At 36.6% G+C, this 17,102-nt stretch overlaps 1 protein-coding gene across 11 annotated transcripts in view; it reads left to right on the forward strand.

Moving 5' to 3' along the window:
* TJP1 (tight junction protein 1) overlaps positions 1–17,102 on the forward strand; it is a 227,886-nt gene that overhangs the window by 154,662 nt on the left and 56,122 nt on the right. For all 11 annotated transcript variants that reach the window (XM_020289064.2, XM_020289065.2, XM_020289066.2 and 8 more), the window contains 3 exons: positions 9,456–9,580; positions 10,341–10,443; positions 15,189–15,465. In XM_020289064.2, the coding sequence (XP_020144653.2) occupies positions 9,456–9,580; positions 10,341–10,443; positions 15,189–15,465 (505 nt within the window). The remainder of the gene's footprint in view (positions 1–9,455; positions 9,581–10,340; positions 10,444–15,188; positions 15,466–17,102) is intronic.

A 17,102-nucleotide genomic window follows, 5' to 3' on the forward strand; every position in this document is an offset into this window, starting at 1 on the left:
TTTTATTTAATTGTCTGTGAAGTAGATGTTAATAACTGCATGGAGTAAACTGAGTTTCAGAAAGGTATAGTGAAAAGCCCTAAAAGAACTGGACCTTGAACCAAGGTTTGGACTCAGCATACAATGCTCTTTAAATTTAATGTCAGGTTTAATTTTAAATTTAAAAAATGTTTATGAGATATAATTTTTTTATTTCAAAATATGAAGGAGAGGTACAAGTGTTTTTGTTACATGAGTGAACTGAATAATGGTGATGTCAGGGCCTATAGTGTATACATTGTACCCTAGGTCCATTTTTATCCTCATCTCCCCAACCCTCCCCTCTCCTTAGTTTCCAGTGTCCTTTACACTATTATATGACCATGTATACCCATTGTTTAGATCCCACTTATTAGTGAAAATGTGGTGGTGGTTTTTCCATTCCTGGGATACTTCCCTTAGGATAATGTTCTCCAGTTTCATCCAAAATTGCTGCAAAAGGCATTATTTCATTCCTTTTTATGGCTGAGTAGTAGTCCGTGTGTGTGTGTGTGTGTGCACACACACATTTGCATTTTCTTTATCCACTCATTAATTAATGGGCACTTAGGATGATTCCATATCTTTTGCAATTCTGAATTTTGCTGTGGCAAACATTTGGGTGCAGGTGTCCTTTTGATATTAATGACTTCTTTTTCCTTGGGGTAGATACCTGCTAAAGGGATTGCTGGATCAAATGATAGGTCTACTTTTAGTTCTTTGAGGAATCTCCATACTATTTTTTATAGAGGTTGTACTAATTTACAGTCCCACCAACGGGGTATAAGCATCATTCCTTTTTCACTGCATCTATGCTGACACCTGTTTTTTGATTTTTTTTTTTAATGCCATTCCGATAGGGGTATGGTGGTATCTCAGGGTGTTTTTTAATTTACATTTGCCAGATGATTAGTGATATTGATCATTTTTTTCACCTTCTTTTGAAAAGATTTTGTTCATCTCTTTTGTCTATTTTTTCGTGGGGTTATTTGGGTTTTTCTTGCTGATTTCTTTGAGTTCTTTGTAGATTCTGGATATTAGTCCTTTATAGGATGTATATGGAATATGATTTCTGAAATTCAGAACTCAATTCTATCATATAAACTACGTGAAGTTCACTGTATGTGCAATAAACTGAATAAAATAAATAGGAAAACTGGTAAGGCAGGAGGCATTTTTAAAGTTTAGAGCATTTGTGATGAGTCTAATTTGGAAGGGAAAATGATAGTTTCGGAGAAGGGTAATTGGAGATGTCCAAGAAACTGGAAATAGGAAAATGGAACAGGAATAAGAAATGTAAACTATAATTTGGGAATCAGAACTACAAAAGTGAGGATCACAGTGTAAGAATAAATGAGGAGGCTGGGCATGGTAGGCCTTGCCTGTAATCACAGCACTTTGGAGGCTGAGGCAGGAGGATTGCTTGAGCCCCGGAGTTGAGGCTGTAATGAGCTATGATTGGGCCACTGCACTCCAGCCTGGGCGACAGAGCAAGACCCTGCCTCAAAAAAAAAAAAAAAAAAAAAGGAATAAATGGGGACATACATACACAATTGTTGTAGCCAAGGAACTATGTAAGGGCATTGAGCTTTAAAAACAAAAAGAACCAATCTGACAGTCGTAGAAGATTTAAACATTTTGAGAACTACCAAGAGAAGGTAGGAAATCCTCAGTGCTTGGGTCTTATGGCTGCTAATCTGTTTGAGTTTACCAGTAACTAATTTAAAACAGGCCTTTTAAATCTCTTAAGACTTCATAGAATCCAGGTATATTATAATAGAGTTATTCAAATGAAGGAACTCAATTCCATGGAGATCTTACATAAGGTCATAAATTGGCAAGCATTAGAGAGACATGTAGGATCCAGGCCTTCTAACTTCCTTGGTTAAAAGGGATTAAGATCAGATGATCACTGAGGATCCATCTGGTTTTAAAATTTTTGGGTCCCATGGCCCATTGTGAAAACAAATGAGTAGAACAGTTTCCGTTGAAAATTGAGGGTTGATTGGAAGAATAAGGGGAGAAAGGAATAAGACTAAAATTGGTGAGGAAAGTTATGATTAAATTAAGTGATTGTACAAGTTTGACATGGAAAAATGGGGTAATAAAAGGCAACGAATCTTTAAGTAGACAATTGGGCATATTTGGGAACAAAGAAGAATTTTTGAAGAAGAAATTAAACTGTTATTTCTACAACTGAATCAACTTTCAGGAGTGTTTGTTTGTTTTTGTTTTTTAAGGAATCAAGAAATGCTTTAACCCATGGTGAGCAAATTTTTTTGGTGATAGGCCAGATAGTTAATAGCTCAGCTTTGTAGGGTCCCTGCTGCAGCTATTTGGTTCGAGAACAGTCATAACTATCTGCAGAGAAATGGGCATGGCTAGTATCCAGTAAAACTGGACAAATAACTGAAAAGATTCCAGGACCCTTGTTCACCAGTGCTGACATAAATCAGTCTCCTGACCAGGCAGAGACATAAACACATAAGTTATTGCTGCTCATGGCAGCTTATGATCTCAAAAGATTAAAATACAGTGAAAGTAAAATTTTGATGCTCTTTTTTCTATCTTCCAAAAGCTAAACATTATCCGGTGTGTTTTCTTATGTAAACGTATTTTTAAAAAATCAACTATCTTTTGACACACCTACAAAGTTTTTATGGTAAAGATACATGAAAAAAAATGGAATATTTTCCATTTCTTAATTTCTTGGGAAGGTACCACAATAGTCTCTTATTAAGTCTGATACAGAACATATGATTGCCTCAGAATAATAATTTTACCATTATCAATTTTTATAACTGCAAACAATAAAATTTTATATATGCGATCCTCATTTCTCTCCTTATATTTTAAAATGACTTTACTGTATCTAGATCATGTAGCTGTTATATCATTTAACCCTTTAACTTTCATTTAATCTCAGCGTTGTAAGTACAGTATATATGTAATGCTTGTCACCAGTCCTATCCATGTGTCTCTTGTCATTTTGATTGTCAGAAAGTTATTCTGACACATACATACAAAGAGGGTTTTATTTCAGAAGAAGAACCCTGAATTTAGGTAATTCAAATATTTTTATAATGGGCATTGAGCAAGTTCTTTACTCTGGAGAGAGACAGACATTATCTCTGTTTTCCAAAGCTGCAGAAAATTTGGTGTTTACTCCAGTGGCAGAGACTTATCCTCCAAGGCTATTCACTATATAAACATCCATGAGAAAATAGTCTGGAACAAAGGGCAGTCAGTACCTAGCTTGGAATACCTACAGAAACTAAAAGAACTTTGGAGAATTATCTTTCGACACTGCTTACTTTATGTCACTGTGGGGGCTCAGTACATACCACCCCAAAATATTCCTCTTCAGCAAATTGATTATTAATGGCTATTTTGAGAAACTATAGACACCAGAGTAGCCCTGAAAAGCTGCCCTTTTGTAAAAGAAATTCACATCTATAAAGGAAATTTTCATTAATGAAGGTATCTATATCAGGAAGAGATTATATAACCTATATTAGGTTGCTCTGGAGACAACACTGATCACTTGAGAGACTCTTAATCTGCATAAAAAGGCAACATTTATTCACCATGCATTTCTTCCCTTCAGTCTCCCATAACTTGTCTCTACCACCCCATAGAAGCTCTAAGCTCCTCTTCCATTCTGTATCTCAGAATGTTGACTGTTTTATAAGCTTCAATCCTCTGGCCTTTCTTTGAGTCTTGTATTCTTTGTGGGACTCTCATAATTAAAATTGCTTTTTTTCTGTTTAAAATAAATATTATTCTCTATTAGATTCCATAGGAAGGGATCATGAAGACAGTATTTCCTGTGTTCTTAAACATTGACTGGTTTATTTGTGTCCTTTATACTTGATGGTCAGTTTTGTTGGATATAAGATCTTTGGCTCTCTGTTTTTTTCTTAAAATTCAGTAATTTTATTTTAGTGTATCTTGGTATTAGTCCTACTGGTTGATATTCTCAGGTAACTCTCAGATACCAACAGTGATATAAATTCTTTCTGTATGTAGTTAAATTTTTTTCAAAAGTAATATCAGGAAAGGTTTTTTTTTTTTATTACAGTGTTTTACTAATTTTTCTCTTCCCTTATTTTGGTTTGCTTCTCTAGGGACTCCTGTTATTCATATGTTATATATTTTTTGCCTATCTTCAGTGTTTGTAATTTTCTCCCAAATACTTTTCATATTATTTCTTTTTGGTTTTTAAGAAGTTTTCTCCTTTTCACTTTCTCTAACGATACTATTTCTTTGGTTTTATGTTCCTCCTATCTAAAATGACTTTTTAAAATTTCTAATTTGTTCTTGAATTCTGTCGCTTGTTTTCTAAGTTTTTTCTAATTCTTAGGTTCTTTCATGTCTTGTACTTGTATCATTTTCTTAATGCCTTTTAGCTTGTTTTGTGATAGTAACAGTTTTGATCTTTTTTTTCCTGAGCACTCTTTCTGGCATGCTTTCATGGTAGGGGTGTTGTTCTTTTACTCATTAGCTTTCATGGTAGCTTTGTAGTTTTCATTTGCCCATTTTTATGTGAAATTAGTCTTTTTGAGTTTTTAGAATTTGACTTGGTTTTCTCTTGTGTTGTGTGCACGTTCATGTTCATGTACTAACAGGGCTCATAGCTGGCTGTTTATCCCGCTTTTTTGCATTTTGCACTTCGATGGGGACTCATTGGTCCCCTGGTTTTGTTCTAAGTGTTGTCCGTGGATTTTGGTTTGTTATGTAGTTGTGTTGCCTGTTTTTATTTGGGAATTCAGGAAGATTCATTCATGTCTAGTATCATTCTGCTAATTTTTCCAGAATTCTGAGTTTTTAGTGCCCAAATTAGTTTAGAAAAAGACAGTATCTATAGAGGGGAATAGAATTAAAATTAAATTGAATAATCAGTCAAATACTTGTTTAGGTTTACTAACCTGATGAACCACTTTATGTCAGACCCCTGCAAGGTTGCATTGAGCTGAAATGTGTAGATAATATGTGAATCCCTTCCAAATGTGGCCTTGATACCCTGGGCTACTTACAGTACCATGTGTTAAGTAGCAGAAGTATGTACATGTGCTCTGGGAAGATACAGGATGGACCACTTCTACCTCTGAAAAACATGGACAATTTTATGAATGAGATGACATTGAAACTGGGTTTTGAAGGGGAGCTGAACCTTGAAAGATTGATGAGGTGCTAAAGGAATCCTAGGCAAGAGGTGTGAAACTATAGAATTTGATAATGCTTAAGCAGGGATCAGTAGTTGAGCGAGTTTAGATCAAAGACTGGGGTGCTGGGAAGCACATTGGAGTTATATGCAAGACTGTTGAGTGCTAACAAATTTGGAGCTATAGGCAGACCTATTGGATTAGGTCATTTTAGAGTGACAGCTCTGCCAACATGATGAAGGATAAATTGTAGTGCAGTGGAGGCAAGAAGTCTATTGACAAGGCCAAATAAGACAGTGGTGAAGGTAGAGGGAAGGGAAGTGTGGAATAGTTGAACCCTTTGAATAAATTTCTGATGACCTGGTCTGATCACAAAACATTCAAAGCTGCAGTTCTCATGTCCCTGGCTGCTGATTACAGTAACCTGGGGGCTATTTTTAAAAATGTCTGCCAACTGCTCTCCTCCATTTTTACTTAATTGGTATGGGTTTGAGTTATTTGGGCTGCAGCAAGCATTTTGAAACTTTTCCCAAATGACTCTTCTCATTTGCAGCCAGGGTGAAAAAAAAATCACAGACTCCTGGGTAGTCATTAAATGAACTGTAGGAAGCATTGATCCAGCAGAATTAGCATGCCCCTACTAGGTGTCCAAGTTTTGAGTCTGAATTTTAGGCCCTGGCTCACTGGGGCTCAGACTACACTTATTTTGCTCACAGGTAATTCTTTTATTTATTTTTTTTATTTTTTATTTTTTTTTGAGACAGAGTCTCACCTGTTGTCCAGGCTAGATGAGTGCCGTGGCGTCAGCCTAGCTCACAGCAACCTCAAACTCCTGGGCTCAAGTGATCCTCCTGCCTCAGCCTCCCGAGTAACTGGGACTACAGGCATGTGCCACCATGCCCGGCTAATTTTTTCTATATATATTAGTTGGCCAACTAATTTATTTCTATTTATAGTAGAGACGAGATCTTGCTCTTGCTCAGGCTGGTTTCGAACTCCTGACCTTGAGCAATCTGCCTGTCTCAGCCTCCCAGAGAGCTAAGATTACAGGCGTTAGCCACCGGGCCCGGCTTACTCACAGGTAATTCTTAAGAAAATGTCTTTTCATCTCTGCCTTCCTTAATAAAAAGTTCTTAATGTTTTTTCTATTTCTTTAATCTTTTTATGTTTTTAATTTTTAAATAAAAGGATTATGAAGCAAGATGTAAATGTATAAAATGACATAGAGTAAAAGATTATTGCCTATCTCTTCCAAGGAGAAAAAAGGATAGGGAAAGAATAATCTTTTACCCTTGAATGTTTAGTTTTTTTCCAGTATTTTGCAGTTACAAATAATCTGCATTGAATAACCTTGTGTATATATATTTTCATATTGTTGGAGATATATTTGTATCCGCAGGGTATATTTCTAGAAACTGGTTCGCTCTGTCAAAAGATAGTATGTTTGTAGCTTTGTTAGGTGTTGCCAAATTCCTCTCCTAAAGAGTTGTAGCAGTTTCTGTGCCTATCAGCACTGTATTAGAGTGCCTGTTTTCCTATAGCCTCCCCAACAAAATGTGATATACTTTTATCTTTACTGTTCTTGGTGTGGTTTTAATTCATATTTCTCTGAGTTTTATCATCTTGTATATCTGCTGTAACTTGTCGTTTTTGTAAATTGCCTTAAACCTTTTTAGGTTCAAAGGCACAGTATTTTCATAATAATATGAAAATATTATTTATCTTCTTCACTGTATTATTTGAAGATTCAGAAGCAATGGTGGATAAAACTCTGACTTGAGGGGGGCGGGGGCCATGGGCAATATAAGTAACCTTAACACTTGTACCCCCATAATACGCTAAAATAAAAAAAATTTTAAAATTGGGCTCTTCATTGCCCAAATGAAGGCATTGACACTAAACCTTACTTAATATCACTGCCACACGCTCATAGTTTAAAAGAACAATTTCAGTTTTACTTCAGAATGACTTGCGACGGTGAAAATTATTAGTTTTACCATATTCAACTCTTGTGTATTTATTTTCAGTAGTCTATGTGTAGAAATGGGAAGTGTGCATAAACTACTTCTGCCTTATAAAGTACTTGAATTGCAAGCTCAACCAGCTGTATATTTGTGTGTTGGGGGGGGCGGTAGGGAGGACAGACACCATTTTTACTTGAAGAAACATATGGTTATCTAAACTTAAACATTTGACAAACATTTTTTTCTCCAAAATTAATGAATACCTTTTGCTTCAAGGAAAACGATTCTTGATAATATTTGTTGCCAACAATGAAAATAGAATTTGTTTTTGTTTTTGAGACAGAGTCTCACTCTGTCACCCAGGCTGGAGTGCAGTGTGTGATCATAACTCACTGCAGCCTTGAACTCCTGGGCTCAAGTGACCCTGCTGCCTCAGCCTCCAGAGTAGCTGGGAGTGTATGCCACCATGGCTAATTTTAAAAAATGTGTTTTTATACAGATGAGGTCTCGCTGTGTTTCCCAGGATGGTCTTAAACTTCTGGGCTCAAATGATCCTCCTGCCTCAGTCTCCCAAAGTACAGGGATTACAGGCATGAGCCTCCATGCTCAGTTTGAAAATTGAATTTTAAAAATTAAAACTTGGAAAACTTTACCTGCCACTATGAGCTCAACACCTTTTCAGTACTTTAAAGACTTTTCCAGTGAGATTGATGGTGATATTAATGCATGATTTTTAAAAATACTGTGTGGTTAAATGTGTCATCATTTGAAAGGTTTGCCTAACTTAGGGAACCAGTATTTTCCAAAAGACTAAAGCACACTATTATAAATCATGCATAGATTAAATATCCAATCAGAGTGCAAAATAGGCCAGTACATGTTCATACAACAGCACAAACAGTTCATTGATATGGTTTCAGATTGTACATTGCGACTATCCTTTAGGAAACTATCATTTATCAAGTTTTTGGCATAAAACCAAACATGAATATCCATAATTACCTAAAAAGGCTACTAAAGTAACTCCTCTCTTTTTCAACTACTGTACATGTGTGTGTGAACCTGGATTTTCTTTGTGTACTTTGTCCTCAGGCAGTTTGGATTGTACAACTTTATATGAAAACACACTTTTCTGGTTTAGTGATTCTGATTCTGGAGGCGGAAGAGTATATGATGTACTCTTGAGTACTTCATTTCCTTTTTAGAGAATAGTGTGAATTTCTTTGAGATTCAGTAATTATTTCAGTAACTTGGTAATATTTTGAATTTTTTCTATACTAGCCTGTCCGTAGTCATTGTGGTAAAGATTCTTAGCTCTTTCAGAAGTATGTAGCTTGTTATAATTGACTTTAGTTAAAAATATAAGTAATTTAGAATGTTAGGTATGACTAATGTATACCTTGTATTATATACAGTGGTACGGTGTGCAAGATTTGATACTGTATTACTTCTACAAAGATTTTTAGAACAATTGAAGGAAGTTGAAATAACTAATAACTAACACTTGGTTTTCAAAGCTCTTGATAGTTTATTATGTAAAATGGTAAATAGTGTATACTCTAGTTAAGTCTGTTGTTTTCTAAATCAGTTGCCAGTGTTTGCAGTGATCACACTGGGCACTACTAATCCCTTCAGGGCCCCTTCTGATAATCATGAGACATAAATTCAGAATTTCAGAATTTTTAAATGTTTTAGTTCTCAGATCAGTGATGTAATTGGGATCCTTAAATACTCACTTTTGTCCAATATTTAATTGGTTAGAGTATACATTCTTGTACAAATTAGATAATTCTTTTTTTTTTTTTTTTTTTTTTTTTTTGAGACAGAGTCTCGCTTTGTTGCCCAGGCTAGAGTGAGTGCCGTGGCGTCAGCCTAGCTCACAGCAACCTCACACTCCTGGGCTCGAGTGATCCTCCTGCCTCAGCCTCCCGGGTAGCTGGGACTACAGGCATGCGCCACCATGCCCGGCTAATTTTATATATATATATCAGTTGGCCAATTAATTTCTTTCTATTTATAGTAGAGACGGGGTCTCGCTCTTGCTCAGGCTGGTTTTGAACTCCTGACCTTGAGCAATCCGCCCGCCTCGGCCTCCCAAGAGCTAGGATTACAGGCGTGAGCCACAGCGCCCGGCCCTAGATAATTCTTATATGTGACCATATAAGGAAGTGATTGTGGATCACAGATAAATTAAAATAAGTTAAAATTATAATTTTTATATTCTAACTTTTCTAGGTTATAGAGTATGATATAATGAACAATTACTGTTGTCCTCAATAGCAACATTTTACTGTAATTATTACTTTAGGCACCTGGATTTGGATTTGGAATTGCAATATCTGGTGGAAGAGATAATCCTCATTTTCAGAGTGGTGAAACCTCAATAGTGATTTCAGATGTGCTGAAAGGAGGACCAGCTGAAGGACAGCTACAGTAAGTATGCTCCTTATTTGGGGTGCCTGTGTGACAAGCACTGTTCCTGTCCTTAGTCATTGGCATACTGTCTCGGTGATTTTGCCGTATTCACACAGCACCTTTTGCCATGGTTTATTTTATATTTTTTCTTAAATTGACATATACTTATTTATTTAAGAAGGAAGCTTTGTCTCTATCATAAGTGGAAAGCTAGTGTCACTTACTTTAAATAGAAGATAACTTTAAAAATAATAGTGAAAAAGAAAATGTATAACCCAGTTTTAGGTAGAGCTAGTCTTCAGGAGCCTCTCATACCAAGTCTTGCCCCTTTTGTTTGGTAAGGAGATTAGCAAGAAAAAGAAAGAAAATATATACTACCCAAAAAACACAAAACACCAACTATAATCAGAAGGATTAAAAGAATATCAAAAGGAGACAGACTTTACTTTTTTAAAAGGAAGTAACTTTTTCCAGCTATATGACATAGTATCATTTAATGCCCTGTAACTGTACCACCAAAAATCATTTTGTGTATTGTGGTACCTGTTCAGTTGTTGGGGAAACATTGTATTAGTGGTTAAAAAAAAATTAAGGACTTTGTAGTTAGTTACTTGCTAGATCTGAAAGTAAATCGTTTGACATTATTTTATTATTAATCTGAAAATAAATGGATTAATTAGCCCATAGAATTTTTTAGAAGTACCCATTTCAAAAGCTCTTTATAAACTTATCATATGTTTTTCTGTAACATGTTATTTTGGTGACATTTTCCCCCTAGGGAAAATGATCGAGTTGCTATGGTTAATGGAGTTTCCATGGATAATGTTGAACATGCTTTTGCTGTTCAGCAACTAAGGAAAAGTGGGAAAAATGCAAAAATTGTAAGTATCTTTTATCCTTAATTTAGTAAAGTACCAACTTTATTGTTGTGTTTCTGGTATTTGAATTCAATCTTCCCATTTAAGAAAATGAAAACTGAAACAGTATTTCCAAAGTTAGTTGTTTATACCTAAGAATGTTTCTTCTAATAGTGTTGTGTTTTGTTACCAACTTGTTTATTTTCTCAAAGTTAGGATACCAGGGTTTTTTCAATTGAAAAAGGAAAGGGGATAGTCAAATGGTTACCTCTTTATGGCTTTATGTTTCCTTCTCTTTTAAGTACAGTTATACCCTGCATAACAATATTTCAGTCAAGAAAGGATCACATATACAACATAAGATCCATAAGATCATAGTACTGTATTTTTTGTGTACATTTTTCATGGTTAGATATATTTAGAGAGACAGATAGTTACCATTTTGTTACAGTTGCCTGCAGTATTTAGTACAGTTACATGCTGTACAGGTTTATAGCCTAGGAGCTATAGGCTATACTATTAGGTCATTAAATATGAAATGTACAATTCTGAATCAAAAGCATAGTTTATTATATCTGAAACAAGAAGCAGTACAGTTAATCAAAGTATGCGCCTAAACTATAGACACAGTTTTGCCATCTCAATGGTAGCTCATTTATGCCACCATCAAAGGAGCTTGGAGAGTGAGTGGCATTGAAATTGCAAAAGGTGTTTTCCACCGCTTGTTGAGAGTTGAATATTTTCCCTTGCAAGATGTGGTCCAAAGCCTGGAAGAAGTAGTAGTCAGTTGGTGCAAGGTCTGGTGAATACAATGGATAACAGAGAGTTTCCAAGTTCAGCCTCTGTAGTTTGAGCAGCGTTGTTTATGTGACACCTGGTCCACCATTGTCTTGCAAGAATATCTTTTGGCCATTCTTGGCTGCCTAATAGCAAGCATCCTTATGATTTTATCCAATTGGTTGCAGTAGACATCTGCTGTAATTGACTGGCCAGATTTCATGACACTGTAGTGGATAATATACCAGTGCTGTACCACCAAACAGACACCATTAGCTTTTTTAAATGAATATTGGGTTTTGGACTGTGTTTAGGCACTTCCTCTTTATCCAACCATTGTGCCGAATGCTTGTGATTGTCAAAAACAGTCCATTTTTCACCACACGTAAAAATACAGTGTAGAAATAGTTCACCTTTATGTCGTGACAGCAAAGAAAGGCAAGCTTCAAGATGATTTCTCTTCTGATGCTCTTTTAATTCATATGGTACCCGTCTATCTAACTTCTTTACCTTGCCTTGCTGATTTGTTTCAAATGGTGTAATATTGTTGGAATAGTAATGTCAAGCCTTGCTGCTAATTCACGCATGGGTTGTGGTGGATTCACTTCTACTACAGCTGTCAGCTCATCATTATCCACTTGGTCTCAGGTTGCCCATGTGGCTCATTTTCAAGATTAAAATCACCAGAACGGAACTTCTCAAACCATTGACATACTGTGTATTCATTAGTGACATCCTTCCCAAACACTTTGATATTTTGAGCTATCTGTGTTGCATTGGTTCCACAACAGAACTCATATTCGAAAATAACTCAAATTTTTACTTATCCATGGTTTCACAGAAATTGCCATAAAAAAATGTGAAAGATAATCACAAGCCAAATCATGTGTTTGAAAGAATGAGAGGAGGTACCTTCACAATAAAAATAAAACAAGAAGTGTCAGAGATATCAACTGTCAAACTTAGCACTTAAGGGAATCAGACATTTCATACTTAAAACCTAATATATAGCCTAGGTATGTAGTAGACTATATATCTAGGTTTGTGTAAGTACACTCTATGATGTTCACACAAAGATGAAATAGCTAGCGATACATTTCTTAGAGTGTATCCTCACTGTTAAGTGACACACGACTAGATTGGATCTTGGCATGTAGTCAGTTTCAAATATATGGCCTTATTTTCTGGTACAAGATTTGTTTACTGGTTAAGTTTTGCATTGTCTGCTGAGCACATACAGCAACAGCTACTTTCCTTGTTACTATGATAATTGGAGCAGAGAAAAAAATCTGGTTTTTTTTTTTTTTGTAGAGATGTTCAGAGTGCATTTAATGCTACTGTTTTACTATATAGCTAGAATCTTTGTCATATTTCTGAGTAGACTGAGAAGTCTGCTTGTTTTTTTAAGTAAAGTTTAGTTACCTCTTAATAACTGGTCTCAAATCACAGTTAAAACTTGGCACTTGTGGCACAGAATCTAGCCTCTAAAAGGACTGATGAAGGCACCTCTTGAAGCGTTAGCTCAGATGTACAAAGGAGGAGAAAGAGGCTGGGTGTTGGATGTTCTATCCTGCTTTCTCCATTCAGAACCTTTCTACCTTTTAGCAGACAGACAGAACCACAGTTGGACCCAGTAGAAAGGATGAGGTGAGGGGAGGCCTGCATTGAGTTTTGGCCTCTGGGAGCTGTGGGGAGAGCTGGAAAGGGTGTTCCCTGAGAGTATCCACCCAATAGTTCCTAGCCCTCTTGCCCTTTATAGAATGCCTTGCTATATGGCTTATCTCTGCAGCATTTCTGAAGATTACAGTACTAACACAAAGTATTGCTTCCAGTATAAAATATTAGAGATTGAAGTAGAAATGAGATGTAAAAGCAAGGAGGCAGTTAGGAATGCTTTACAGTAAATGTTGCTTGATAAGGACCTCAGTTGTAGTGGTGCCCTGAGAGGGCAGAGGCAGCCTTTCTTCTCTGTTTGTAACAGGACATTGCCTGTCCTCCTTTCCACATGCTGGCCTCTGCTGCTTCTCATCTTCCAGCTTCAGTGTTGTTTCCTCAGAAAAGCCCTCTGATCACTGTTGGTAGTAGTAGGAAGCAGCAGTAGGAATTGTAGAGCAGCCCTTTGAAGAAATTTAATTACAAAGAGAAGAGATAAGATGATAACATGCAGGTGAGTAACGAGACAGAGAAATAGAAAATTAATTGGGAGAGTATTAGGCAGAGGACAGATTTGAGGTAAATAGGGAGAGATTAAAGTTATAAGTAACTTGAGGGGGGGATGGTGATGAGGAAAGGTTCTTGGAAGTGGGTAGAAATGAGAATGAGAGCTCAGATAAGAGTTTCATTCATACAGGAAGAGGATCAACTTGGTTTTTGAGACCAGAAGGAAGGAAGACCAAATAAATGAGATAAAAAATTAGGAGGAGTAGCCGGGCGCGGTGGCTCACACCTGTAATCCTAGCACTCTGGGAGGCTGAGGCGGGCGGATTGCTCGAGGTCAGGAGTTCGAAACCAGCCTGAGCAAGAGCGAGACCCCGTCTCTACTATAAATAGAAAGAAATTAATTGGCCAACTAATATATATATAAAATTAGCTGGGCATCGTGGCGCATGCCTGTAGTCCCAGCTACTGGGGAGGCTGAGGCAGCAGGATTGCTTGAGCCCAGGAGTTTGAGGTTGCTGTGAGCTAGGCTGACGCCATGGCACTCACTCTAGCCTGGGCAACAAGTGAGACTCTGTCTCAAAAAAAAAAAAAAAAAATTAGGAGGAGCAGAGGGATAATGAAATATTGCTAATCTCCATAAAACACACTGGGTGATTGGAATCTCAGAGAATGGTTTTAGAATGCCTGTGTTAGAAAATTCTGTAGAGAGGCAATAAGACATAGATTTAAAAAAATGCTGAAAAAGAGCAAGAATTCTGTCAAATAAAATCAATTTATAGGGGACCTAAACAGCAAAGTGTGGAAGTGAAAGTGATACAGGACTGGAGTTTGTCATGGGAGATGATTGAGGGTCAAGAGAAAGTCATTTAAATGTGGCAGTGTGACATCTCATGTGAACTTGAAAAGCAGTTGGAACCAGGAGGGCATTGATGAAACTGAGAGGATAGGAGAGGATAGAGGGATTGGAAATAAGATGTATAGTGAAAAGTTGCAGTAGATTAAGATGTTAGAAGTATAAGACAAGGAGTGTTACCTGAGAATATCTTGCAGATCTCTGGTGACATCAAGTGTATAGCATAGTGGGAAAGCAAAATGCAAGTCCAGGAATTATGGGGTCCCTGAATTAGAGGGCAATGCATATAGATCTTGAACTTCCAGAGAAGGAAGAAAATAAGTGGAGAGGGCAAACAGAACCAGTTACCAGAGTCACAGAGAAAAGAATGCCAAAGGAAAAAAATATGCATATAGTCCAGAAGTTACAAATTGGAGAGATACAGAGACTGAAGGCAGTGTGTGTTGGCGAAGTATAACTGAGTTAATTAGCTCCAGCATAGTAAGTTGAATGTTGGTGTGAAGATCAGATGAATTTCTCTCTTAGAGGTCTGACAGGGCAGATGTGAGCCTTGATACTGATGCATTCTAAAATTTTTAAGGAATCAAGCAGAGCTTGCAAGTTTGCTACGATTTTGGTAGCAGTATATAGGGCATTAGAGTACAGTGCCCATCCTTTATTCAAACCACCAGCAAGTGTTAGTTTCTCTATAAGTTTAGCATTATTATACCTGAAAGATCTTTGTGCATGAAGTATATAAAGGCTTTATTAGGCCCACTATTCCTAATATGACACTTAACCAGATCTGTTTGTCAGGACAGTGAAAATAACAGCCATTATGAAAGTGTATTCCGTAGTAATGTGTTATAATTGTGTATTTTATAATCTCTGATTCATATTTAAATTAACATGGGACAAGAGAAATGTTCCTTTCTGTTAGTAACTGAAAGTAGATATATGAAAATTAATCTTTTTATTTTATAATGTTTTTTATTTGCAGACCATTAGAAGGAAGAAGAAAGTTCAGATACCAGTAAGTCGTCCTGATCCTGAACCAGTATCTGATAATGAAGAAGATAGTTATGATGAGGAAGTACATGATCCAAGAAGTAGCCGTGGTGGTGTGGTTAACAGAAGGAGTGATAAGAATTGGACAAGGGATAGAAGTGCAAGTAGGGAAAGGAGCTTGTCTCCACGATCAGATAGGCGGTCATTGGCCTCCAGTCAGCCTGCCAAACCCACCAAAGTCACGTTGGTGAAATCCCGGAAAAATGAAGGTATTCTTTACCAACTCTTTCCTTGCTATTTTCACATGAAAATTTTAAGACTAATTTTAATGACAAGTACATGTGCCATCTCTTTATATCTTTCCTTTGTTGTGTTTGTGTTCTGTTGCTGTAAATCAAATCCTATATGGCAAGCTTCAGGGATTGTTCATTTCTCTTCCTGAATTATATTGTTGGCATAGGTAGCAGTTCAATTAAATTGTCCAGTAGTTGGATTTTGGATTTGTTGTTGTGATGAGAACAGTCAAATACAAATTATGCTAACAAGAAATGTCACATCATCACCAAATTGAAATTTAGTGTTTTTCTTAGCTGTACTAGTATAACCATGGAGAGAAATCTTGGGACTTTTTTTTTTTTTTTGGTAGACTTTTTTTAAATGGAGGGATTGAAGGAATAGGAACCCCTTGCAGGGGTTTCCTCCATAATGCAGGATTTCTTTAAAATTTTTGCAATTGAAGCTTAGCTGCTTTTCCTCACACCTCATCAAATTTAATAAAAAAATGGATCTGACTGTGGCTTCCTCTTTTTGTGTATGTGTATGTCTGATCATTTTTGATTAAAAAGTGTTACAGTAATAATATTATGAAGGCTTACTTTGATCTGCTTTATCACTTGACATACCTCTTCCTAGTTACTGCTCTCTATGCCCACTCTATAGTGGACTTCCAGGAAAACTGTCTACACTACTGTTTTTACTTCCTTTCTCAAATTTTTCCTCAGCCTTCTCTAATCTGATCTCTATTTTCCCTTCACCCTAAAATTTTTCACACTAAATTCAGTAGAAACTTTTCAGTCTTTATTTTACTTGGTTTTTCAGTGCCATTTCCCATAGTTAACCACTCTTTATTATTTTCTTTTGTAATTATTTAATTTTTTGGAGACAGTGTCTTGTTCCATCAACCAGGCTGAAGTGCAGTGGTGCAGTTACAGCTCACTGTAATTTTGAATTTCTGGGCTCAAGCTATCCTCCTACCTTAGCCTCCTGAGTAGCTAGGACTATAGGTGTGTGTCACCACACCTGGCTAATTTTTTTTTTTTTTTTTTTTTTTTTTTTTGTGGCGCTGGGGTCTTACTGTGTTGCCTAGGCTGGTCTCGAACTCCTGGCCTCAAGCAATCCTCCTGCCTTGGTTTCTCAAAGTGCAGAGATTGCAGGTGTGAGCCACTATGCCCAGCCTATTTTTGAAATATATATTCAAGAAGAATAATATATTCTTTTGGTAATATTGCATCCTTCTGGCGCATTTTTCCACCTCTTTTTCTGTATCCTTTGCAAGCAATAACTCATCCTACCATTTAATGTTCTGTAGGTTTCTGTCCTAGAATCTGTTTTCTACTTAACATAATTTCTTTAGGCAGTCTCATCTACTCTGCTTGCCTCAAGTCAGTGCTCACGATGGCAAAACTTACTTCTCCAACCCAAATCTGTACCTTCTTGGGTCCAGCTGACTATTAGGTCTATTCACTTAGATAGCCTCTGTGAGTCCCTCAAACTCAACACATCTCAAATGAAACACATCTCTCTCTTAAAATTTTTTGTCGTGTTTCTTATGGAGCATCTGATTGAATATATTCCTGTTTATCCAGTTTCTCAAGCCATTCTCTGGTGACATGATGGTTATGCTTGA

Source organism: Microcebus murinus, chromosome 7 (genome assembly GCF_040939455.1).
Source record: "Microcebus murinus isolate Inina chromosome 7, M.murinus_Inina_mat1.0, whole genome shotgun sequence".
NCBI classification, from domain to species: domain Eukaryota; kingdom Metazoa; phylum Chordata; class Mammalia; order Primates; family Cheirogaleidae; genus Microcebus; species Microcebus murinus.